The 27,433-nt window shown below is 39.4% G+C and overlaps 1 protein-coding gene and 1 pseudogene across 2 annotated transcripts in view; both read left to right on the plus strand.

Moving 5' to 3' along the window:
• The first annotated feature begins 2,399 nt into the window (after positions 1-2,399).
• The window catches only part of PCYT1A (phosphate cytidylyltransferase 1A, choline), a 44,404-nt gene continuing 19,370 nt past the window's right edge, over positions 2,400-27,433 (plus strand). The window contains exons 1-2 of one of the 2 annotated variants that reach the window (XM_067738560.1): positions 2,400-2,533; positions 19,489-19,615. In XM_067738560.1, the coding sequence (XP_067594661.1) occupies positions 19,499-19,615 (117 nt within the window). In that variant the 5' untranslated portion in view covers positions 2,400-2,533; positions 19,489-19,498. Of the gene's footprint in view, positions 2,545-19,488; positions 19,616-27,433 lie in introns of both variants that reach the window. The other variant, XM_067738561.1, reaches the window with a different exon arrangement.
• On the plus strand, positions 16,640-17,041 carry LOC137224498 (translation machinery-associated protein 7-like; annotated as a pseudogene).

Genomic DNA, 27,433 nt, shown 5'->3' on the forward strand with positions numbered 1-27,433 from the left:
TGTTTTTTTTTTTTTTTTTGCAGGGTTAAAAAAATCATGTATACAATTTTGTAACCTGATTTTTCACTTCTCATAATGTCATATGCAATTTTTTTGCCATTTTATTTGATCGCAGTTTTCACTAGCATACTTTAATAGTTGTACTTATTCCATTAGGTTATACACCATTGGTTATTTTTGCCATGTTCTTATTGAGGGACTGATTATTTCTAATTTTTCACTATTATAAATAACACTGAGATCAGTTTATTTGTGCATAAAGTTTTTTATCCTAAATTTTTTTGGAAATGAGGAATATCAAATAATATATTATTAATCAAACATAACTACAGTGAATTCCCATATAGGAAATATTAATATCACCTTACAGCAATTATAGGAAAAGAGCTTAAGGAAATTGGAAAACTCCAGTTTCTTAAAGACAGTTTTGTCAAAAAAGGTTGGAGTTTACTCTCCACATGTCAAGATGCTCCTTAGGTCAATATGCAGTGTCCTAAGATCCTCTCAGATGGTTTCAACCTAATCATTGCCAAGAGGCCATCATGGACAGAGCTGTCTGTAGGCCATCAAGCTGGTGAGGTTCTGGGTAGGACAGGCTCTTGCAGGTACAGTGCATACACATACACATGGAGTTCAGGTAGGACACCAACTGCTCCATCAACTACAACGTGAAAGGCCCTGTATGGAGGGCGATGTGATCATACTGTTGGAATCAGAGCAAGAGGCTCAGAGACTACGTTGATCCTGCTGAGCCCTGGATGTCTGGGTCAAGCACTTAGCCCATGTTTAGGATCAAACTTGTTTCAAGAAGCAGATCTGAATAACTCTGTATATCATTTTTCATAGTGAATTATTGGAAGCATTTCCTTTAAGATCAAGAAAAAGGGAAGGATGTCCTCTCTCACCACTTACACTCCATTTAGTGCTGACATGCAAAGTTCCAAACAGTCTCCTTTTTTTTGCTCTGAACGTGAATATCATTCCTGGAAATGCAAACTGGCATCCATCCGTTCACTGACCACGCAAAGGAACTGATCTTTCTAAGCCACGGAGTCAAGTTTTGGAAACCTGCTAGTGCTGGAGGGTCTCCTGCAGAGGCAGGAGGTGGCTGTGGCTCACCATGGGGACAAGGACACTGGGAGCAGAAGTTCTGGGAAGTACTCGTTGGCGTGAACCCTCCCGGAGTCTGCCATTAGCCCCACTGCTTTTCCTACATTTTGAATTACTGCTTTTATCTTTCACCCAGTGTTTTTGCTCAGCTCTTGCCACTCTACACTTTCCACAGCTTGTTAGTTTAAACATGTATTTGTTTTCTCCAGGGTTTGCCCAGTGTCAGGGTCTGAGAGTTTCCAGCCTGTATATGAAATTAGCTCTTCCTTAAGACTCTCGGAGATTATGTTGGTTACTATCCCAATTCCCACTATCTTTGTAGTAATTTTCCCCTTAGAGTCCCTGGTGTCTTCTCCAGCTAGCTGTCCTTATCTGCAGCACCTTAATCTATCTCCCCTATTCAAATAACTGTTTGAAACCGGAAAGGGAATGGTTACAAGCCTTTTTTTCGCCTGGAGGCTCCTTAGCAGATGCTTAACTTTACCCACCCTATTTCTTCTCAGTCACTTTCAAGTCAAGCATGTAAAAAGTTCTTTTACATACTTCTTCCATAACATTGGGTATTTACTTGCCTTACATCTATAGAATCAAAAGGGACCCCTCCAAAGTTTCATTCTAGCAAAGGAAAAAGTTTCTCTTCACCAGACACCCTGCCATGTGATTTCCTACCAGTGGCCTCCCTTGAATCCGTTCCTGTTCAGCTAGCCCCCAGTTTATGCCTAGGGATCACCTTTTGTTGAGCCAACCTGGGTTAGAAATAACAGGAAGAGGGCTTTTCACAGGACTTGGTTGGAATTCTCTTTACATCACCAAGTAGGGAAAAGGTGGCTCTGTGTGAAGCAGCCGCAGACCATGGGGTGGAGGTAGGGGATGTCAAGGGTGGAAGGCGTCGCGGCCATCTGCATTGTGAATGTGCTGGTACGAGTGCCTGGCACCACGCCAGGCGCTGGGGTAGAGTAGGAAGGACCAAGACTGACAGGTCCTCCTGGAAGGGACCGAGCCCGGAGCTGGGCAAAAGGGGAGCCATCGCGTTAACGCTTCTTGAAGGACTGACAGTGAGCACGAGTGACAAGTCACAGCGTGTCTCATTACAAGATACATCTGTATCTCCACCGCATACTCTAGTTCCGCATGGAGACTGACCCTTTGCCATGTTGTCTTCTGTCTCTGGGGATTTCGGTTCAGTCACTCCGTCCCCGGGGCCTCTATGGAGCCGGAACTACTGTGTCAGAGGTCGTGGTTTTCAGGGAGCAGTCGTGGTCGGAGTGACAAGAGGGCGGGCAGTAGGCGGGACTTCCGGCCCACGGTTCCGTCAGCTGCCTTTCCCGGGCGTCTCCCCGCAACCCCCTCAACTTCCCTTGTCCGTGACGCGGCGCCCAGGAGAAATTCGACGGGACAGGGACCGGGGGAGCGTGAGCTGCAGGTGAGGACTCGGTGTGTGCCTATCCTTGCGGCTCTATTTGAGAGGAGAAACTGTGGCGCTGGGACCGCGGGGAGACTGACTGAAAGAAGAGTGGGTCAGTGACAGCGAAGGGAGTGTGAGGCTGGGGCTGCAAGGCTACTGTGACCCAGGGGCACTGACAACGAGGGGACTGTGACTGAGACGCAGCTGCTCGCGAGGGGTCTGCGACCCGCAGCAGTGAATGCTGAGGGACTCTGACCTCGGAGAACACGAGGCAGAGGCTGCGAGGGGACTATGACCGAGGAAGTATGAAGCAGTGACAGCAGGGAACTGTGACCAAGGACCAACGAATCGGAGGAGACCGATCGATGGATAGTAACTGTGAGGGGACTCTGACGTAAGGGAACATGAAGCGGCGGCTGCAGGGGGATTCCTACCAACGAGCAGTAACTTTGAGGGGCTGAGTTGGAGAAGAGTGTGTGATCAGTGACTGGACAGGGTACTGTAGCATGGTGTTTGGGTACGGGGTGTGGTGACTGGGTGGAGAAGGTCTTAGTGGGAAACACTGGTTTGGGACTTATCTGACAGACCCGAGTTTAATTTTATGGACAACCTTCTTGTGGCTGGGAGGCTCACCTCACCACTGAGCTACAGTTTCTTCCTCCGTGAATGGGAAGTTTGGGCTAGATTAATGTTTCCTAAACTGTGGCTTCCATCCTATGATTGGGTTGTGAAGTCTATTTAGTGGATGGAACCTGAAATTAAAAAAAAAAAATAGACTAGAAATTTTCAGTGTGTTCGCAGAGTAAGAATATTATTTCATGAAACGTGTTTCAGTTATGTGTGTGTGAGATTATGATGTAAAATGGATTTCATGTGTCTTAAAATGTAGTAAAAAAAAGTTGGAAAAACATTGGACCAGATTATTTCTGAGTTTTCTTTCTGGTCTAAAATGCAACGATTCTACGATTAGGGGACTGTTTGGAAGTACAAAGATGCAATTAGGAAGACTGAATCCGGGGCTGGGGCACAGGCTTTATCAGATTGACTTAACTGGAGAAGCCTTCCCAAATAGAATCGAAGTGACCAGTTGTGACTGGGGACTGAAACTCAGGTTCTCAGTTGGGAGAACCAACAGGTATATATTGAAATAGGGACAGTGGTATTTATAAAGGCAGTGAGGATATAGGGGTTTGTGATAGGAAAAACTGCTAGGAATAGACATTGAGGAAGCGTGGAAGCTTCGAGGAGGGTAGGAACAAAGCTTAGAAAGGGAACTGAAGATAGAGACAGAAAAGATTCTGCCAAGAAATAAAGTGGGAGTAGGGAGATACAACCTTCAGGGTCCTTTTCAATCTTGATATTTAGTGATTCTGCAAGTACAGAGAATTGCTAGTAAAAAGAAACTAGTTGAGAATGGAATTTGGTGCAGGAGTCAGTGGTGAACAGATGATTATCTTGGAGAAGACAGGATGATCTGGGAAGGTCAACAATTGTGACTAGAATGCCACAGCGGAGAAGCTTTACTGTTTTTAGCTATCCAGTTCAATGGTTTGTGCACTGGAGGCCAAGGTTGGCATACTGGGAATGTTACCATGCTGTGGATAATTCAAATGATGTTTTAGCTCTGGTTTTATTTCCTACCGATTCCCTTTCATGAGGGCTGTTAGTGATGCAGATGAAATGAACTAAAGTGAGTTTCACTACTTCCTCCTCTTTTACAGCCCTTTGTAGAAGGTGCTACTTACTGTGTCACCCAGTGTTTTAAAAAATATATCTAATAGAAGAAGCTTGAGGCAATTTCAACTTACCAGACACTGTATTTATCTGATAACCTAATAGTCACCCCACCCTCTACACACACATACATTTTGTGATAGGGGAAGAGAGTTCAGAAAGATTCTTGAATGGGAATGAGTTGGGAATAGTGAGGGATAGCCTTTGTTTAGCTAAAAAATTGCTTTTTCTAGAACATTAGATGTTTACTTGGCTTACATTCAACGTAACTAAAAGGAACTACTCAAGAATTTGTTCCTAGAACAGAATATAATGCTTAAAGGTAACTCACCACAGAAGGGAAGACATTTAGACTTGGGGACTGCAGCACTGCCTCTGGGGTCATTTGTGTCTGCTGAATGAGATGATTCTTTCTGACTTACCCTGCTTTGCAAACTTCCTTTGAAAACCAGTATAATGGCCTGATTGATAAAGAATGAACTTTTATTCCTTCCTCAGCCTATGATTTCTTCTCCCATAAACAGGTGAGGTTTTACTTTTCTTGGAGAATCTCCTCTTTGGATATGTGATCCCTTAAGGAGAATGATCTAGTCAGATAGAGCCTTGGATTCAGAAGTCCCTGGTTACTTTATCTGATGTTAACACTGACTTACTCTGTGTCTCTGGGAAGAATTATTGCTTTCTCTTGCTTTAGATTTTCTATGGCAGAGATAACTGTTCTTCTGATTAAATGGCCCTTTAAGAATCTGAAATATATGCATACTCACCAAATTTAGTGTACAATCTCATGGAGTTTGTAAACCACCTGACCTCATTCATGATTTTCCTATGGGAGCTGAATAACCTCTTCATGTTATAAACTCTCATGAGGATTAATTTATGAAATATTCATAGAAAAAGCAAGCATAATAATTTGCTATTATTTTTAATGATGGATAAGGACAGAATATCTAGTTATAATTGTAATTTTCTTATGCTTTTCTTTCCAAGTATTTGTGTAACTCTCATCTGAAACCAGATCTTCTGGGTTTTCTACTAATAGAGGTAATTCCTCCTACTGAATCAAACAGAAATAGGTCTGTCTTATACTAACATTTGTGTTACCCTAAAATAGATTGGAAAGAATAAATTTTTCTAAAAGTCATGATTTGGGGGGAATTTTTTCTGTTAGAGAAACCCTGAAATCAGAGTACTTCCCAATCATCACTGAACTGTGAGAGTTCCTTTTTACTCAACATTGTGGCTGCTTCTACATCTTTTACCTCTGTTATCAGTACATAAGTCACATTCGAAAACAATAGGCAGAAATAGAGACACAGATGTAGAGAACAAACGTATGGACTTCCACCAAGGGGGGTAAAGGGGGGGCTGGGATGAATTGGGAGATTGGGATTGACATATATATACACTAATATGTATAAAATAGATAACTAATGAGAACCTGCTGTATAGCACAGGGAGCTCTACTTCACTTCTCTGTACAGTAGAAACTAACACAGCATTGTAAAACAGCTATACCCCAATTAAAAGACAAAAAAAGAAAGAAAAAAGAAAACAATAGGAAGGAGAGTGTAAGAGCAGGGCTCAGCCCTCCTGCTTATATACCCAGAGGGTAACTTCTAGCACTTTCTCTTTCCTAAGCATAAACCTTTCTGTTTCTAGTCCTGAAGTTCCCTTTTCACAATATTCCTGTCAAATGGGTACCTGGACACGTGTATGAAGTACGATTTGTTTTGTCAATTGTTTATGAATGATTTGTGGCAAAATTTAAATTCTAACTCCCTTCCTCTGTAATTCAGTCAGTAAATTTAGGGAATATACATTTTTACATACGTTATTTTGCAGTATATGCCAGGGCACCATTCCAGAAGAAAAAAAAAAGAGTGAGTCTCTAGTATATATTTGGCACTGTGTTTGGTTCGTTTACATACATTATCTCATTAATATAAGTAATTGTATTGACTGTGTTTTACTGTTTGCAAACCAGATTAGTAGATAGATATATAGCAGGGTTGTGTTTTGGTTTTTTGTTTGTTTGTTGTCTTTTTTCTCCCTTTGTTTTGGTAACTCTCTTGTTGAAAGTTATGTTAGTTTGAAGTTTTCTATGTTTGGACTAGAATGATTGGCAGCGGAACCCATGGATCTGCTAGGCTGTTATATATCACATTCACAACTATTTGCAAACCAGTTTGAAGTGAGGGCTGCTAAAAATAATGACTTATAGGGCTTCCTTGGTGGCGCAGTGGTTGGGAGTCCGCCTGCTGATGCCGGGGACACAGGTTCGTGCCCCGGTCCGGGAAGATCCCACATGCCGCAGAGCAGCTGGGCCCATGAGCCTGCGCGTCCGGAGCCTGTGCTCCGCAGCAGGAGAGGCCACAACAGTGAGAGGCCTGCATACCGCTAAAAAAAAAAAAAAAAAAAAAAAAAAAGACTTATAGTCTTTGCTTTATATTAGAGAACAAAATGAGTGTATGGCACTTAACAGAAAACAGTAGTTTTTTTATCTACGTAGAATTACCTCAGATGTGATTTACGTTTATTTGTTTATTTTTTGGCCCCTAGGTCTTAATCTTTTTTGTGCCATGGACCTCTTTGTCAGTATGGTGAAACTTTGTTGACTCCTTTTTTGGGATAATGTTTTTATTGCAAAAAAATACATAGAATTATAAAGGAAACAAATTATGTTGAAATATAGTTATAAAAATATTTTTAAAATGTGTGATATAGCACATGTAGTTTTTATTAACATAGTAAATAAAGTTTACTGTCTATCAGTGGGTCTAATAGCTATGATAATTTTTAAATGATTGTGTGTTTAAACAGTATTTCGAGATATTTGTAATGAGTGTGATATTATATGAAAATATCTATGATTTCTATTGGTGACAAAGTCTGTTCTACTAAGTGTACTATTTACGTTCATACGCTTACGTTCATAATTGAAGGAATGCTGAATTTGCCAGAGGCTAGTGAAAATAAAGATATAATTTTTTTGGTCCAAATCCAAGACTCCCTGAATCTGTCGTAGACCCTGCCTTAGAGATATAAGTTCCATAACCCACTCTAGGAAGAGCAAAATCTAAACACAGGGTTTACTCACTGATTCTTCTAGTAGAATAGTGGCAGAGCAAAGTCATTCAACTGTAAGAGATATTACAAGTGTCCCTTGTGGTTTTTAGGATAATCTCTTTCCTGAAATATCCTACTGTGTGGTCAGGCCCAAGAAGAAACTTTATTTTGGTCCAGGACTAACCCAGGGTCTGGCACAGAGTAAGTGCCCACTCAGCGTTTGTTGAATAAGGGTTTCTCTGGAGAAATTAGAGGGAAGAGATCAAGTTCAGAGCTAAGATCTTAGATGTGGCAATTTACAGGTCCCAAATATTGAGGAATAACATTGAGCTCTGATTTAAAACTAATCATCTGTGCAGATCATGTTGTGAAAACACTTTTACATTTAGAACTTCCCAAATCAGACATTCTTTTGACTTATTCTATACAGTGTGGTGATATATACAGGTTAGTGACATAAACTGTAGAAATCCTGTATCAGAAAGTTATGGTACAGTTTCTTGAAATAATTCTATTCCTAGCACTGTCCTCCACTTTAGAACTGTTTGCATAATCTAGGCAGAATTCACTACCAAATTAATGATAAAACTGATCCTGTTTTCATCTAGAATAGAGTTGGCAAACTTTTTAGGTAAAGGGCCAGATAGTAAATATTCAGCTTTGCAGGTCATACAGTCTCTGTTGCAACTACTCAACTCTGCAGTTGTAGCACAAAAGTGTCCATAGACCACTTTCCATTCATTCATCAGTGAATGAGCGTGGCTGTGTTCCAGTAAAACCTTAATTACAAAAACAGGCAGTGGGCCATATTTGGCTTGTGAGCTGCTCTAGGAGTTCTGCTGGTTCTTGAATCCAGTCCCTCCTCCCCACTATGGGTTAGACATATCCTCCCTCAAGCTTCAAAGGTCTTTACACAAGGGGTGATGTGACTGCACTGTTATCTGTGGGAAGGCCTGATTGTACAGCAGATGACATGATTAATGCCAACAGTATTTGATTCACTTTAACCTAGGAGTTCACAGAGCTTGCCTCTTAGAGCACTACTTTATTAAGCTCCACAAAGGTAGAAGCCGATAAAGATCCCAAGTACAAAGTATGCTTGCTTACTCAGCTTTGGAACTGGACATTGGTATGCCAGTAGAAAATTACTGAGCACAGGGTTTTACTGAGGAAGATAATTGTAGGCCCAGAGACAGGGGAAGCAGGAATAGAATGCAAAGGAAAAATTCATGTTTCCTCTTTTCACAGATAGTTCCCTGTAGTAATCAGTCAAATTTGAATTAGTTTTAAGAGTATACATTATTGCAACTTCTACTATTTAGGTTGTTGCATAGCTTAGGAAGCAGAGTCCACCTCCTCTTTCACCCTGGGGTGCTTACTAAATCTACTGACAATAAGGAAGTAGAATAGAGAGGATTGGGTGGGAGTTTCTAAAACTGCACTTGTTGGAGACCTTCATCTTTAAAACAGAAGCATATGCATACCAGCGCCCAGATTTTGTCTCCTTCAAGATATTCACGTTGGAAAGACACTTGATTAGATTTATCCTCAGTATCTCCTCCCTGCCACCCCTCCCTGCTGACACACATTTCTACTTCTGTGTACTTCCTTAATAGCAAAGTTAATCCATCCAAGCAGGCATCTATTGGAACATTAAAGAACAAGGCAAGCAGTGTATGCTGGGAGGTTAGTCAGCAGAAATGGAGCCAGATTTTGTGAATCTGGGTAAAAATCACAGGAACAGATACCACATTCCGTATCTTGAAAGCAATTTGGAGACATTAAGGCACTTAATAGGCAGGGTTGGGTTATGGTAGTGATGGTGGTGGTGTGGGTATTTATGTCCATATTTAGAATCTGTGCTTGAATGGAGAATTTGACTAAGATAAGGTGACTTATCTCGGGACTGAATATGTAGCAGTGTTGGAAAGATCAGGCCTTACAAGTGCTGCATTCTGGCTGCCAGCTCCCTTTTTCTCTTTTGTTATAGCTTCTTTTGACAGAAACTTTTGGGGAGGATAAACTGCTAAGGAAATAGGAAGTTTTGGCCCACCCTAATGGGCTCATAAGTGAGGCTGTGTATTCTATCTCCAACTGCTTTCATTTTGACTCATCCCAGCTTAATTAATGTGGGTGCTGTGGCTGGAAGCCAGGCTCCACCTGCAAATCATTGGGCAATTTCCTGCTCCCCAGCCCCATTTTGATCTTGTACTGTATTGGCTCTGAGGAGGTGTCATCTTTTCCCAACCCTATTACCCACTGGACAAACAGATATTAAGGCAGCCTGTGTTGGGGTGTGTGTGTGTGTGTGTTCCCTCTGGAATGTAGATATTTAAAGTCTTCTTTTCCAGCGTCATCACTCACTTTTACTTGACTAGTATTGGTTGGTTACAAATGGGCAGTTATCATAAATGGAGAGTTGCGAAGTATTATTCCTCATTGTTGGAGGTATTCAGTGGTTACTGGGCAATTGTGAGTATTGTAAAGGTGGTGTGATTTTAGATCAAGCTAAGTCTCAGTGTAATGAACTAAAAAGCCAACATATATTTGCAACCCTCAGTATGCCCTCATCCTCCCACATACCTTTTCTCAGTAGCAAATTTGATGTGTCCTAGCAGACATCTATTGGAACTTTAGGGAAGCTGGGGGTAATTTTTTTCATCAGTTTAGGCACTAATTATTAAATTTTTATATATACTTTCATAGTGTATAAGGTAGTAGATGTGAGGAACATGGGGGTGGTCTAAGAGAGCCAGTGAAAAATGAAAAACTTGAGAGACCTATAAAGTCAAAGTTTAAAAATTAGTAATAGTTCTAGAGGAAAGGTGTGAGGGTTAATCTCTTTATAATTTCTGAATTCTTTTAGGGTCACTATTATGGAATGACTGTGATCTTGGTGTTTTCCATCTCCTAAGAAAGTGGAGAAGATATAGAAGTGTTTTGCATTATAAAACAAAAAGTATTAGATGTGTTTGTTCTAAATCCAGAGGATCTTAAAACTTCAGTTTAAGTCTGATGTGTAATGTTCAGTTTAAAATATAGTATAAGGGGCTTCCCTGGTGGCACAGTGGTTAAGAATCCGCCTGCCGATGCAGGGGATACGGGTTCGAGCCCTGGTCCGGGAAGACCCAACATGTCATGGAGCAGCTAAGCCCGAGCACCACAACTACTGAGCCTGCATGCCACAGCTACTGAAGCCCACACGCCTAGAGCCTGTGCTCCGCAACAAAGAGAAGCCACCGCAAAGAGAAGCCCGCGCACCGTGTCAAAGAGAAAGCCCACGCACAGCAACGAAGACCCAACACAGCCAATAAATAAATAAATAAATTTTAAAAAAGAGTATAGTATAAAATACAATATATGACACAAAAGTCATCTTTGGAAAATAGAAGAACTGTAAGCAGATAAGAAAAAATACTTTTGACAGGATGAGAGCTTTGTTTTGCCATCTTTGATACATTATAAATTGACAAGTACTTGACCTCTTTCCATCAAAACAAAATACTAACGTAAGTAGTGCTTTTCAAAATTTCAAAGGAGTTTTTCCACTTATTACATTTATTCAAATAGTTATTGAGCACCTACTTTGTGCTAGGGCTCATTGCCAAGTATTGAATGCATTAATTATGATTTTGTGGTTCTAAGTGATAAAAAACCAAGCTTAACTGAGCTTAAGCAAAAAGGGGGATGTATTGGTTGACACAATTAGGCAGTTCAGGATCTGGCTTCTCTCCATCATCAGCATTGCTTTCTCTGTGTGACTATTTTGAGAAAGACTCTCTTCCTGGTTATAGGATGACCACTAGATTGTTACAGGATGGTTCCTAGAGTCAGGTCTCCAGGCTTGAACTCACAAAGAAAGAAGTGATAATCTTTGTCCAAGAATTCCTATCTGGTGAGTCCTGAGATTCACTCTGATTGGACTATCTTAGGTCACCAATCACTGCCATTCCCACCTCCCTCCTCCCCCAGTCTGTGGCCTGAGAGAGTGATGTGCTGATTGGTTCAGGTTAGGCACGTGGCATCTGACGGTATGGCTAAGGGTGAAGATCACACAGACCGAATGATACTGAGTCTCCGAATGAAAATGGGCTCTACTCAGAGCAGGAGAATTGAACGGTGGAAAGAAGCAACATCAGGGAGTTTGTTTTCTAATCTCTCATTTGCACTCACTATAACTTAGAGTTAAGGTACTAGGTGGAGCTAGATTTTTTTTTTTTTTTTTTTTTGTCCAGGCTGAGTGGCTTGTGGGATCTTAGTTCCCCGACCAGGGATTGAACCCATGCCCCCTGCAGTGGAAGCGCGAGTCCTAACCACTGGACTGCCAGGGAATTCCCTGGGAGGAGCTAGAATGAAGTCCCCGTTTATATGATATGATTCCTGGTCTATTGCACCCTCTACTCTTCTACTCTGGCCCAAACCAAAATAAGCCCCTTGGAATTCCTAAGTGATCTGTCAGCGATATGCCCAGTGAGAAGGAGCCCAGTCTTTGTGAAAGAAATTAAAATCCTGTTTGGCACAGTGTAGTGCATGACCAGAGTGCAGTAAGTGGTTTTGTTTAAATTCATGTATGACCATTTTATATACTAGGCAGCACATAATAAGTAAATAAATACTAGGCAGTGTTGTTGTTAAGTACACAGATCCTAGAGCCAGAATGCCTTGGTTCAAATCCTGGTTTTGCCCTGTCCTACGTGTGTGACCTCAGTCAAGTCATTTAACCCAGCTGTGCCTCAGTTTCCTCATCTGCAAAATAGAGCAAATAATATTATCTATCGCATAAGACTGTTGTGAGAATTAAGTTATTTAATATATGCAAAAGGTTTATAACTTTCTGGCACAAAGGAAGTACTCTGTAAGTGTTAGCTGTAATTTTTATCATCACTATTATCATAATCTTTGGGACTGTGATAGAGAAATGTAGATTATGTGATAGTACAATGAAATGGGTTTACATCTGATTGAATACCTTAATCATTAAGAATTCTAAATATATTTTTCTATCCTGTTTTCTAAAGGTAAACTCTCCTGTGTTTTATATTGTACTAACCTAGAGTATTAAGAGTGGATCTCAATGAGGAGAGAGGGGTCCAGTGGTATGTCACATTGGTGTATGGTGACATATATCTATCCTGATCAATACTTTCAGCACTAACATGGATGGAAACATAAAAAACATGCTTTTCAAGTTTATAGGTTACATAACATTGTGAATGCTAGTGTGATAGATGGCAGTCATGATTTGAAATTATTTTAAGATGAGAACAAACAAAAAGATCAACCATGATGGACTTTACAGGATTATGACTAATAAAATTAATGAAGGTATTTCTACACAACCTCTCCTTGAATGTCCTGGTATGCCAAAATGAAATGCCCCCGAGGTAACTCAGCCCCTTTTCAGATAACTCTTCGTTCCTAAAAAGGTTTTTATTATGTTAAAGTTTGTGTCTTTGCATCTTCCAACTAGTGATTCATTTTCTATTATCTGGACTTTCACAGAATAAGTGTCTGCCCCATCCAACATAACAGGCATTCAGATATTTAGAGATAGTTATTAGGTACCTTCTTGTATAGTACAGTGTCGAATTTTGTTGTATACCACAGTAGTTAAGGGTGTGTAGTCTGCAGCCAGGCTGACTGAATTTGATTCCTAGCTTCGCCACTTACTAGCTGTGTGATCTTATTTTCTGTGCCTCAGTTTCAATAGTGATAAAAATAATACGTCTATGTCAAAGGGTTGTGAATGTTAAGAGAGTTTTTTGTGTTTTTTTAATTTATTTAATTTATTTATTTTTGGCTTCATTGGGTCTTCATTGCCATGCGCGGGCTTTCTCTAGTTACGGTGAGCGGGGACTACTCTTCGTTGCGGTGCGCGGGCTTCTCATTGCAGCGGCTTCTCTTGTTGCGGAGCACAGGCTCTAGGTGCACGGGCTTCAGTAGTTGTGGCATGCGGGCTCAGTAGTTGTGGCTTCCGGGCTTTAGAGCGCAGGCTCAGTAGTTGTGGCGCACGGGCTTAGTTGCTCCGTGGCATGTGGGATCTTGCCGGACCAGGGCTCGAACCCGTGTCCCCTGCATTGGCAGGCAGATTCTTAACCACTGCACCACCAGGGAAGCCCCAAGAGTTTTAATATTTTTAAAGTTTTTAGACATACAGGTGTTATATAAATGCTGACAGTAGTAGTAGTAGTAGTAGTAGTAGTAGTAGTAGTAGTAGTAATAGTGGTGTTTCTTCATCATAGCTTAACATCAGACTCTAGAAGAGTTCTTGCTACAATCGTAATTTTTTTTTGAATTAGTGTCTGTTGGGCAAGGATGTTCAATTGTTAAATTACTTTATTTTTAAAAAAGATTTGTTTATTTATTTATTTTACTTTTGGCTGCGTCGGGTCTTAGTTGCGGCTTGCGGGATCTTCATTGAGGCAGGCGGGATCTTTTGCTGCGGTGCGCCGGCTTCACTCTAGTTGTGGCGTGCGGGTTTTCTCTTCTCTGGTTGTGGCGCGCAGGCTCCAGAGCGAGTGGGCTCTGTACTTTGCAGCACACAGGCTCTCTAGTTGAGGCACGGGAGCTCGTTGTGACGCGCTGTATTGGAAGGCGGATTCTTCACCACTGGACCAGCAGGGAAGTTCCACAGCAGTGATTCTTAAATGGGGTAAGGATAAGATGGGGAGATGGAGCATACTTCATGTTTTATCATACTTTTACATTAAAAGTACATTTTTTTACAGTAGTAATCATGGGTGAAAACTTGACAAAATCTTCTTGGCTATAGGGGATACACGGAAGATAGACTTTAAGGCAGATGATGGCAACTACTACTACTATGAAATAATAATAGTAGCTAATGTTTACAAGCACATACTGTGTGCCAGACTCTGAGCTAAGTAAGGCTTTACATGGATTATTCCATTTAAACCACATTTGTTAGATGATGAAACTAAGACTTGGAGAGATAAAGGAATTTGTCCAAATTTTCATGGCTAGTTAGTGGTAGAAATGGGATTCATATTTAGGTAATATGATTTAGGGGCTGACCTCTATTTAATTACTACAGTATACTAACGGAGTGAGGTTAAAGATTTTTACTTTTCTCAAAATGGAGCATGGATAAAAAATATTGAGAAACACTGCCTTAGACATTTGGTTAGAGGTATTTATATAAGACAGAAGGAGAGATTTTGTTGAAGAATGTATGTACTCAACTGAAATTCAGGTAAAATATGTTAGTATTACTATTATTTACCAATGGGCTTTGCAATGTGTCAGTACTAATACTAATGGTTGACTTGATTCTTTGTTCATGAATTTTACATTAGCTTTAAATAGGTAGTCAGATACCTCCTTTCTCCTCCCTTGAGTTCTCATTGTGATATTTTATATTTTTTGTATGATTTTTTTAATCTAGTGGAATAGATCCAGTGCTACAATATCTAGTGACTCCAGATATCAATTTGACTTTAAAATATCTTTAAAACCACAAGGGCAGTATTTAGCACCTTTGCTTCTTTCTAGTATGATGATATCTACCATGTATTTGGCTGGTTAAGTTGAATTATGCAAGATGGTTCAGTACTTCAAGAATTAAACAGTTAAAAAGCAAAGTAGAATTTATGTTATGTATATTTTACCACAATGTAAACAAAACAAAAAAGCAAAGCAAAGTCAGAGTAGGGAGGGAGAGATGGATTATAAAGTGGTATGAGGAAACTTGAGAGCGAGGGATATGTTTTTTAATTTTGATGATTTCACAGGTATATAATGTTAACACTCATTAAATTATACACTTTTAAATATATGGTTTATTGTATGTTAATTATAGTTCATTCAGTAGAGCTGTAAAAGTATTATAACACACATAATCCCCCCCACACACCGACACACATACAGAGCAAAGACTTCTGAGAAGTTCCTATAAACATGTCTTTGGATGTGTTAAGTATTTTTCTATTAAACTTTAAGGAATTTTAACTTGAAGTCATGGAAAGTAACTGGTGAGAATATGACATGACATTTATTCCCTTTTTATTTTGGCATCCTTAAAACTCTATTTTGTATCATGAATGAAAAGTACAGGTGACTTAAGCACCACCTATTTGTAATGTCAGAAGAGAGATGAGCAGAGAATTAATTCTTTTTTGCTTACGTTGAAAGCTTATCAGGAAATCCTAGCAAAACTTTTCCAGTAGGAAAGATCTGTACAGCTGACAAATCAGGCAACTTTGGAATCAGGCCAATAGCCATGTCAGTTCTATTTGATTGGTGCTGGGACCTTGTTTACCTTTAAGTGACTGTGACCTTTTGTTCCACTGTTCAGGTAGGCTGGTCTGACTTAAGTTTACAAAAACTTCAGGAACCCATGCTGTGGAAAAAATGTTCTTGATTGAGGGAAGCAGCAGTAATGATGAGACAGCTTCTTTAAAAAATCTGTGAATTTCTGGGAGACAGTATTCTGGCTTTCTCATTTACTAGCTGTGTGATCTCTGGATAGGTTGCTTAACCTCCCTGAACCTTAGTTTTCACACTTGTAAATTGGGACTAAAAATACCTGCTTCTCAGGTTATATGGGTTAAATGAGAATAATGTATATAAAGTACCTAGCACAGTGCCTGGCACTGGTAATATTGAAAAAAAAAAGTCATTATTATGAATTTGCTGTTATTATCTTACTTTCTTCCAACACATTTAGATTCCTAAAACATACTTCTTGGAATATATGTATCATCTACACTGATTCAAAGATTTAGGAAGGAGAGGAAATCTGTTTCTGGAGACCCCAAAAGACAACCTTAGATGAGGGCCTATCTGTGTAGAAAATGTTTATTGAACTATTTTTTTTTCTTTTGTGACACGTGGGCCTCTCACTGTTGTGGCCTCTCCCGTTGCGGAGCACAGGCTCCGGACGCTTAGGCTCAGCGGCCATGGCTCATGGGCCCAGCCGCTCCGCGGCATGTGGGATCTTCCCGGACCGAGGCACGAACCCGTGTCCCTTGCATCAGCAGGCGTACTCTCAACCACTGCGCCACCAGGGAAGCCCTTGAACATTTTTAAAAGTAAACTTTTTACTTAAAAATAAAAAGTAAAGCCTTTAGAAAAGTTGCAAGAATATTAAAATGAACTCCTTTGTGCCTGACTCAGCTTCATACATTGATAACATTTTGCCATATTGTTTTACCTTTTTAAATGTAATATAATATACACATTTTTCTTTTTCTTTTTTTTTTTTTTTTGCTGAGGTTAAGTTGCAGAGATCATAACCCTTTATCCCTAGATACTTCAGCATAAAAAAACAATGACAGGCATCCGGTGGCAGGGTCTGGGGAAGGGGTGGCAGGTGCCATGTTGGGCTGCGAAGGTGGCAAGAAGCCCCTGAAGCAGCCCAAGAAGCAAGCCAAGGAGATGGACGAGGAAGATAAGGCATTCAAGCAGAAACAGAAGGAGGAGCAAAAGAAATTTGAGGAGCTAAAAGCGAAGGCCTGGGGAAAGGCCCCCTGGCCACAGGTGGAATTAAGAAATCTGGCAAAAAGTAAGCTGTTCCTTGTGCCTGAGGCAATGATGATCCTTAGTTCCATTCCTGTTTAAACATCTGGATTAAACATCTGGATTCCCTGCCATAACATCTGTTGCCACCTATAACTAGAATGAAGTGTTGTCTTGGAACCTATTGTACATTTAAGAATAAACTTTTGTAAAACAAAAAAACAAAACAACAACAAAAAAAAACAATGACAGTCTTTTATATAACAGTATAATGATCAACTTAAGGAAGTTTATTTTAACATTGATATATATTATTATCTGATACAGAATCCATATTTTAATTTTACTGATTGTCCTAATAACTATCCTTTATAACAGTTTCTCCCCCAATCTAGAATTATGCATTACATTTAGTTGTCATTTCTTTGGTTTCTTTTAACCTGGAACAGTCCCTCAGCCTTTCATTGTTTTTCATGATAGACATTTTTTTGAAGAATACAGCCTTGTTGTTTTGTAGAATGTCCTTTAGTTGAGGTTTGTCTGATTGTTCCTCATAAAGCCATACAGGTTATGCATTTTTGGCAGATGATGTATCCTCAGTGCCTCACATCAGGAGGCATTATTGGTGATGTTAATTAGCTTTAATTACTTAGCTGAGAGATTTTTTTCACTTTTTTTTACATTATTAATAGTGTACATTAAAAAATTTTATTTATTTATTTTATACAGCAGGTTCTTATTAGTTATCCATTTTATACATATTGGTGTATATATGTCAATCCCAATCTCCCAATTCAGATTTTTTTCACTTTGAAGGTAACTCTTTTTACTTTGTAATTAATAAGTCATTGATAGGGAGATATTTACTTTGAAACTGTTCCTAAACAAACTTTCCCCCAATGGTTTTGCAATCCTAAGGAGCATTTTTTAATCATAAACATGTGGTTTCCTCACCTTGATTGAAGGCTTCTTGAGAAAATAACTTTTACTTTTAAAATTATGTTATAATACCTTGTGTACAATAAATACTCAATATTATTGACTGCCTGACCTTGAGCTACCTGACACCAGATTGCTGATTATATTTCTCATAATGGATTTTGTCTACCTACTCTGAGAATTTAACAGATATTTGCAGCAAAGTCCTGTTGTATGCAAATTAGAAACAGTCATTAACTGAACTGATTAGGCATTCTTAGCAGGCCTCTCAGACCATTGAGATGGGAGTAGTAAATCTGACCTCTGGATATTTCAAAAGAATAATTAATAAAAATAATGAAGAAAATCTCTGATCATCATTACTGGAAAAGCTTGTTAAATATACAGTACCCTCGTTTCATTTTATTTTAATTTGTGATGAAGAGACATTTTAATTTTAATTGAATATGTGATGAAAGGAAGTTTCTGGGTGGTGGTCATCTTTCACTTTAGATTCTGACATTTTTTCATACCAGCCTAATACTTAGCCATGACTCATGGGGTGTTTCTTTCAGTCTCTAAGAATTAAGTTAGGTTTCTTGTCGATCTTATCACATTGCCACTTGGAATTTAATTTAACCAGAGGAAAGAAAGAAAGGCACAATTGCGATTGTTTAGATAAACATGTATTCTGGAGGGCTTATTAGAGGCAGTGAGGCAGAGTAGAAAGTCCTCATTCTGTCTAGTATTTTGTTTTGTTTTCTGCTTCTGCTCTAAGGATCTTTTTTCCACCTTTCACTGTACCACGTCTTGGGCAGAGATGGCAGTTGATCATTGAAGTTCCTCTATCTCCAATTTCTGGCTGATATCTAAAATTTCATCATTATCAAGAAATTAATTTATTTGTGCAAATTATGTTACCTAAGAAAAATGCAGATATCCTTGTAGGGGATTGGAGGTGTAGCACAAGCCAACATCTAAACATGAAACATCAAATATTCAGAACTTTTCTGTAATAGTTAGTTGCTAGACACTTTCTGCTAAATGAGACAATAATAAGTTTTTCCTTGGGGGAAGGAGAAGCCTGGGTGGGGTTTTAGTAGTTGGGGACTCTGAGCAAGCTTAAGGTGCTAAGACTCTGAAAAAGGGAGGGGAAATGAATTGAAAAAGGAAGAGGAAAGACATTTAAAAGATACAAGTACACTTACTCTACAATTTTCATAGCTCTCATCCTGGAGAAGTGGTCTCTGAAATATACAGAGCATTTAGAGTTAAGAAATCCATGCTTTGTTAAACCAGGAATCGCTGGTGGCCATCCTTTAAAAAAAAAAAGGCTCTTTTCTCCGTCTGTACCAAAGACATACCTTTCACATTTCCTTGCACCTGTCATACTTCTAGGTGTCCTAGAGATATGATGTAAGAGCAGTGGAAAGTCTGTATAACTAACTTTCTCAGCCAGGTTCTTCCAGGTTTTTGCATGCAGTCAGGATATGAAATTAGCAGTTGGTATACAGGCTGTATTGGTTGGGAAATAATTTACAAGGTCCAGGTGATTAATTGTGCCATTGTTCCACAGAGAGGCATTTCATTGTTTCTACTAGAGCCTGGGTTTTGTGAAGCTTTGCTGTTTTTGCCGGTTGCAATTGGTTCATCTTTGTGAAATGTGTGCTATGGAATTGATACTAAGTGCCTCCATATTAACATCTCTGAAATACTGGTGACAGGCTTTTCCCACCCCAATGAGACAAAAATTCTTTTTCACTTCCTATCACCAGTTAGAAGAAGATGGATGCACAGAATTCAGCCAAAGTCAACATGAGGAAGAGGAGGAAAGAGATACCTGGACCCAATGGGGCAGCAGAGGATGATGGAATTCCTTCAAAAATGCCACGCTGTGCAATTGTAAGTAAGGAAGAGATTTCTTTGTTGAACACTTAACCTGGCAGGAGGAGGGTAGAAACTGATATAACACTGACAATATCAACATTACAAGTCTTCTTAAATAATGGAAAGAATGAATAGTAAGTGTGAATAGTAACTTTCCACCAGTTGTTGGAACTCTTATGCAGATTATAATTCACAGCTCAGTTGTAAGAGCTTTACACTGGAATTGAAAAAAGAATGTTAGGAAAATTTGGAGGTTGTACATATATTAGGCAAAATATCAAATTCAAACTAATGAAACAGAGAAATTGTAGCTCCAGGCAGTGATCTGATCTTAGCATCATCTCATGGTGTTTAGTTTTCTGTGTCTTACTGTCTTTTCTCTCATATCACTCCTCCACTCTATTACTGGTTATATCTTAGATGAGAACCTTTTTCTATTACTGCCTACCTTATGTTCCTTTATCTCTGGGATGATATCTTTGTATTTCCTAACCACTTCCAAGCCTTTGATGAAAGACCCCATTCCAAATGGCTCATCCTGTCTTGGGTTGGTACCCTTCCTGAAGCTTCCCCTAAAAAAAATATGTCAAAGAATATTTATACACAGTTGGAGTTATTATTGATATACAGTGTTGTTATGAAATCCATGTTTTAAAATCCCAGTGACAGAATTATATGTTTCTGTATGTTTTGTACCTATATTGACCATTAGCCATTGATCCAACTGCAGTTCCCACTGGTTACTTTTGGAGCTTCATAACCCAAAAGGAAAAACATTTCTACTCGGACACAATTACTAGTTGTTATAAAACAATATTCTATCTTGAGCAATAAAAGCAACTGGACTCCACAAATAGTAGGTATATGCTTCAGGCCTGATATTGATGTTTATGTTGGGGGCAAGTGTATTAGTTTTCTATTGCTGTTGTAACAAATTACCACAAATTTAATGGCCTAAAACAATACAGATATATTATCTTACAGTTCTAGGGGTCACAAGGCTGAAATGGGTCTTAAAAGGCTAAAATCAAGTGTTGTTAGGGCTGGAGGTTCTAGGGGAAAAACTGTTTCCTTGCCTTTTCCAGCTTCTAGAAGTTGCCCGTATTGCTTTGCTCAGGGGCCAGCCAGCAATCACAACATTCTGACCACTGCTTCTGTCATCACATCTCCTTCTGATTCTGAATCTCCTGCCTCCTTCATTCACTTGTAGAGACCCTTGTAATTACGTTGGACATACTTGGCTAATCCAGGATAATCTGTCTATCTCAAAATCCTTTAATCACATTTGCAAAGCCCCTTTTGCCATGTAACATAGTCACAGGTTCTAGAAAATAAGATGTAGACATCCTTAGAGGGCCATTATTCTTTACAGCAAGTAAACTCAGAAAATGACTCAGCAGTCAACAAAACAGGGCTTTTTTTTGGCTGCTTTGGGTCTTTATTGCTGCGTGTGGGCTTTCTCTGGTTGCGGTGCGCGGGCTTCTCATTGTGGTGGCTTTTCTTGTTTCGGAGCACGGGCTCTAGGCGCGCGGGCTTCAGTAGCTGTGGCTCACGGGCTCTAGAGCGCAGGCTGTAGTTGTGGCGTACGGGCTTAGTTGCTCCGCGGCATGTGGGATCTTCCTGGACCAGGGATTGAACCCATGTCCCCTGCATTGGCAGGCAGATTCTCAACCAGTGTGCCACCAGGGAAGTCCCTAACAGGGCATTTTTAATTTCTGAATGTTTCTTAGAGAATTCAGGTTAAGGGGATGGTGGTGGGCACCAATTCAGCACTCTTATTTGGAGTAGGGACAAGTTATAACCAAGTAGGTAATACTCTGAGCCAATCACCAAAGCCACGAATAGACCAAAGAAGGCCAATCTTAGTGGAATGGGCTCTGAGAAGACTTAAATTTCTTGGTTCTTAGAATCTGAGGAATTTCAATGATTTAAGTTACTCTGCTTCATATATTCATGTCACAGATCAGTTAAGTGGCTTGCTACCTATTTCACATTCCTCTTTGGTACACACCGGCTATTTAACATGGGCTAATGGTCAAAGATTCACTCACCCAACAGGCTGGACTGACTCTAATGAAGAGTGTCTGCTAAATAAACTTGTGTGTCATCTCCACTGTACACATGTGCTTTCCATCTCTGAATCCCTTTCAACTCTGTAGCAAAAATGAACAAGGTTTTTTCTTTTTTTTATGATAGCTTTACTGAGATCATAAATCCACCCATCTAAACTGTACAATTCAATGGTTTTTAATATATTCACAGAGTTGTGCTACCATCACCACAGCCAGTTTTAGAATATTTTTATTGTCCCCAAAAGAAGCCCCATACCCATTAGCAGTCACTCCCCATTTCCTCCCAACCTCCCCAAGTATTTGGTAGCTGGGTTGGTAGGTCAGGATAAAATGCATGAAGGGAGAGAAAAGAGTTAAGGCGGAAAAATTAAGGGATAACTTTATGGCTAGTTTGTCTATAAGTATAAAGAATTTACTGAAACAGATGTTTCTAAAGGTAAAATCAAAAGGATCACAGAAATATTTATAAAGAATAGACATTTAGACTATCTTAATATTTGTCATATGTATGAATAAGTCACAGAGTACTTAAACTCTGAGGTTAATTGGCCGAAGTTCTGCTTATGGAGATAGATCTTACAATCTCATTTCAAACTACATATATTGAGAACCTCTGTGTGTCATTTGCTATGCATTGAGTTGCAAAGATGGAAGGGTGGCCTTGCCCTTAAGAAGCTCATAGACAAATAGGGGAAAGAGACAAATAATTAAGATACAGTATGAAAAGGGCCAAATAGAAGTAAGTTAGAGGTACAGTGACCCTCTAGAGGAGCAACAGATTAACTTTGACCGAGGGGTGGGAACAGTGGTTTTGGAAAAGCTTCATTGAGGAGATTATTTCAGAGTTGAACTTTGAAGGCTAAATAGGAATTCAAGAAATGGACAAGAGATAGAGTACAACTTCAGAAGTGTGAAATAATAGTATGTTTAGCAAACTACAAGTAACATTACTGGAGCTTAAACTTCAGAATAAGAATCTGCAATAGATAAGGTAAAGCAAGGGCCTGCTCATGAAGGATCTTGTATGCTGTGCTAAGGAATTTGAACTTTGTCCTATAGGTAATATGATCAGATATACAATTTAGAAGATCATCCTGATTGCTTTGGAAAGGAACAGTTGAAACGGATAGACAGAAGCCACAGGACTAGTTGTGAGATTATTGTAATGATCCAGGTTAGAAATGATGAAGGATTAAACTAAGGCAGTAGATACAGAGAGGACAAGACAAATTTTAAGTTTTTAGGAAGTGAAATAGACAATTCTTGGAAATTATCAGGATGCAGAGGATGAGAGGTGTTAAGGATGACTGCTAGGTTTCAGCCTTAGGTAGTTTGTGTAGATGGGGTGCTTCTCATTCAGATGAAAAATAGAGGAAGAAGAGCTGTTTTAGGAGGAAGGTGATGAGTTTAGTACAGGTTTAACTTAGAAGGTCTATGAGGCATCCAAATAGTTAAATAGATGAGCTCACTGTTTACATCCATTGAAATGGCAACAGGAATCAGGGAGAATGATTGTCTTTCTTTTTCTTTCTGCTCTGTTCCTTATCCCTTCTTTCTCACACCACCTCGTATTCCTCTTGAATCTAGAGCCTTTTTCCTGGCATTATTGAAATAATTTGGAACTCAGGAGGGCATGTTACCATTTGTGCAGAATGTTTGGGTAAATGGGAAATGTTTCTCTGTGCCGTTATGAAACTTTTTGCTGAAAAATGCTTACGAATCCTTGGAAATAGAATACATACAGGGAAGCCAATATCAAGTTCTAGTATTATATTATTTTAGTTACCTCCTCTTTCCTATTAGTAAGGACACCAGAATCTCTTCTTCTCTTTCACTAGAATTTTGAGGAGTAGTGAGTTAATATATGTGAACATAACCAGGAGAAAGTTTTTTTTCTTTCGTTTTTTTTTTTTTGGCGGTACGCAGGCCTCTCACTGTTGTGGCCTCTCCTGTTGCGGAGCACAGGCTCCGGACACGCAGGCTCATCGGCCATGGCTCATGGGCCCAGCAGCTCCGCGGCATGTGGGATCTTCCCGGACCGGGGCACGAACCCGTGTGCCCTGTATCGGCAGGCAGACTCTCAACCACTGCGCCACCAGGGAAGCCCAGGAGAAAGTTTTTATGGAAGCAATATTGCATTCAGAAGTTCATTCATAATTTGGGAGATGATGATCATTATAAGTTTTAAGTTTTAGTTATAATAGTATTAGTTATAATTTGCATAGACTTAGAAACTTTATATAGCATTTAGAAGCTAACCTTTTAGATTAATACAATTTAGTTAATTTTGTTGGTATAATGAAACCTGTGTTCCATAGAATGGAAGAGAAAATGAGCTAATGTAGATTTGTTGAGTGCCTACTCGTATGTGTAACATTATGCTAGTTACTTTGCATATGCTATTTTATTTAATCCTCATAGCAACCTTATGGAGCAGGTATTACTATCTTCCATTTTTTAAGAAATTACTTAATTTATTTTTGGCTGCATTGGGTCTTCGTTGATGCGCACCAGCTTTCTCTGGTTATGGTGTGCAGGCTTCTCATTGCGGTAGCTTCTCTTGTTGCGGAGCACGGGATCTAGGTATGCGGGCTTCAGTAGTGTGGCACACGGGCTCTAGGCGCACGAGCTTCACTAGTTGTGGCACTCGGGATCAGTAGTTGTGGCTCGCGGGCTCTAGAGCTCAGGCTCAGTAGTTGTGGTGCACGGGCCTAGTTGCTCTGCAGCATGTGGTATCTTCCCGGACCAGGGCTAGAGCCCGTGTCCCTTGCATTGGCAGGAGGATTCTTAACCACTGTGCCACTAGGGAAGTCTCATCTTCCATTTTATAGCAGGTGAAATGAAAGCTGTAGAAGCTTGCTGTGATTTCACAGCTATGAAGTGATAGAGCTGGGATTTAGATCTAAGTTTTTTACAAGTCCTAAACCCTTGCCCTTTCACTTATACCTTGCTACCAGAGAGTCAAAAGACTTGAAAGCAGTATTATTCCATAGGATTCCTTGGAGGTTAAAATGAAAGAGGTTTGTTTTAGGAGAACACAGGTAGAAATACTTAGTCCTACTTTTATATAAACATCAGCTTTTAGAGACAATGTTCTCTAACTGAGAAGAGAATAATAGGGTGTTTTAAAAAATACTACTCATTCTAACTGGAGGCAGCTCTAGAGAGTTAAAGATTTTGCTGATCTGTTTTAGCTGATGAACCTTAGGTTTCATTCTCTATACTTAGGAGGAATCGATTCAGCACAAATTCTAGCCAGGAGGGACAGTTGCATTTGCCTTCTGCCTTGGAATGTACACAGTATACAAGGAAGATTGAAGAAACAGAGTTATGAAAGATAGGATACATAATGTATCTCTTAAAATTTAGATAAAATTCACATACATAAAGTTTACCGTTTTAATCATTTTAAAGTGTACAATTCAGTGGTTTTAATACTGAAAATTCACAGTGTTGTACAACCATCACCACTAATTCCAGAACATTTTTATCACCACAAAAAGAAACCCTGTACCTATTAGCAGTCATTCCGTCATTCCCCCCTTCCCTCTACTCCCTGGCAACTGCTAATCTACTTTCTCTCTCTAGGGATTTGCCTATTCTGGACATTTCATATAATCACACAATGCGTGGCCTTTTATGTCTGGCTTTTATTTATTTACTTACTTAAATATGTATTTATTTATTTTGGCTGCGCAAGGTCTTATTTGTGGCACGTGGGATCTTTTAGTTGCACAACGCGGGATGTTTTAGTTGCTGGCTCTTAGGTGCGCCGTGTGGGCTCTTAGGTGCTGCATGCATGTGGGATATAGTTTCCTGAACAGGGATCGAACCCGGGCCCCCTGCATTGGGAGCGCAGAGTTTTACCCACTGGACCACCATGGAAGTCTCTGGCTTCTTTTATTTAGCACAATGTTTTCAAGGTCCACCCAGGTGGTAGTGTTTAGTAATACTTCATTCCTTTTTATAGGTGAATCCATATAGACATACTACTTTGTTTATCCATTCATCAGTTGTTGGACATTTGGATTATTTCTGCTTTTTGGCTATTGTGAATAATGTTCTATTATTCATGTACAAGGTTTTTTTTAAAGATATGTTTTCAGTTCTCTTGCTTATATACCTAGGAGTGTAATTTCTAGGTCATATATATCCTTTGTTTAACATTTTGAAGAACTGTTTTCCAAAGCTGTGTGCTAGTTTACATTCACAGCAGTGTACAGAGGTTCCAATTTCTCCACATCCTTGCCATCACTGTTGCCTGTCTTTTTGCTTTTAGCCATCCTAGTGGATGTGAAGCAGGGTCTCATTGTGGTTTTGATTTGCATTTCCATAATGCCTAATATTGCTGAGCACCTTTTCATGTGTTTTTTGGCCATTAGTATATCTTTTTTGGAGAAATGTCTGGATACCTCTTTTTCCTTAACTCTTCTCTTCCCTCTTCTGCCTACCTTCCATTCACCAGGACCTAACCCTAGATCTTTCCATTTCTGTTAATTCTTTGTTTTTCCTCCTGGACCTATTAACTTGGCCTTCTAAAGATTAAAGTTTCTAGCTTGATCTGGGCTGAATATAGTGCTCAGGAGTTCCATTAATCATTTGCTGATGCTCAAATATATACATTTCCCACAACAGCTATTCTAAATATTTTGTACTTTCCTCAAGTTTTCAGTCTCATTCCAAAGTCCCTGTTCTTTATAGGGAACTTCACTTTCTTCTTTGCTCTACTGAGAAAATTGATGGCATCAGAATGTAAGTTTATATACATCCTTCCTCCTTTACATCCAGTATTATCCTTTTATCACCTTTCCTTTCTTCTGCTTTCAGAAAAATGTGATCCTAATTACTTATAGGACCAACCTGCTCTCCTTTGAGGCCATTCCCTGTCATTCTTCTAGACTCTTCCTTCCTTAATTGTCTGTTTTTTTCCTTCTCTTGATATTTTCAATCTCTTCGGCTTCTTTTCCTTTGTCTTAGACATGTACAGATATCCTCAACTTTTAAGAAAACCTGCTACTTGATCCTTCTGTCCCCTCTAGGTACCTTTCTGTTTTTCGCATTCCCTTTATGGCTATACATCTCTAATGAGAGATTATTACTAATCTGTTTCCTTGTCTTCCTATTTTCTTAAAGGCACTGGTGTTCTGACTTTCACTAATATATTCTAGGAGGTCTCCAATAGTCATTTGAATCTCCAGATTCAAAGACTGTCAGTTCTCATTTTCTTTGATCTCCACTCCTTTTTAAAAAACTTCTCTATTCCTGCTGATGGTACCACAGTCTTATTTTCTTCGGTTCAAAAGCTCGGTTATTATAAACTCCTCTCTCAAGTGACAGTATATTTTCTCTTTACCATGTCCTACCTATTCTTCCTTCACAGAATCTTTTAACTATCACTCTCTCTATTCAATATTAACGGAAAAATCCACAAATCCATTTCTTCCTCCCTGTAATAACCTCTGAACTGATCTCTTTCTAAGTATGCAGAATAACCAGTGGTGTCCTGATAAACTGGGGGGAACAAACCTCTGATATATAGCATTTACTGATTTCTGTGGCTGATTTCAAACTACCAGCCCTCAAAATATGTAAATATTTAAAAACTGACTCCAGCACACCATTGATAATAAATTTCAGAGAACACAGTAAGGCTGTCTTTTATCTACATGTACTATAAGCACAATTTTTTCTATTTGTTTCATACATTTTATATTATGTATAAATATATTTATATATAAACAACTTCATTGAGATATAGTTC

This window comes from Pseudorca crassidens, chromosome 5, assembly GCF_039906515.1.
Source record: "Pseudorca crassidens isolate mPseCra1 chromosome 5, mPseCra1.hap1, whole genome shotgun sequence".
NCBI classification, from domain to species: domain Eukaryota; kingdom Metazoa; phylum Chordata; class Mammalia; order Artiodactyla; family Delphinidae; genus Pseudorca; species Pseudorca crassidens.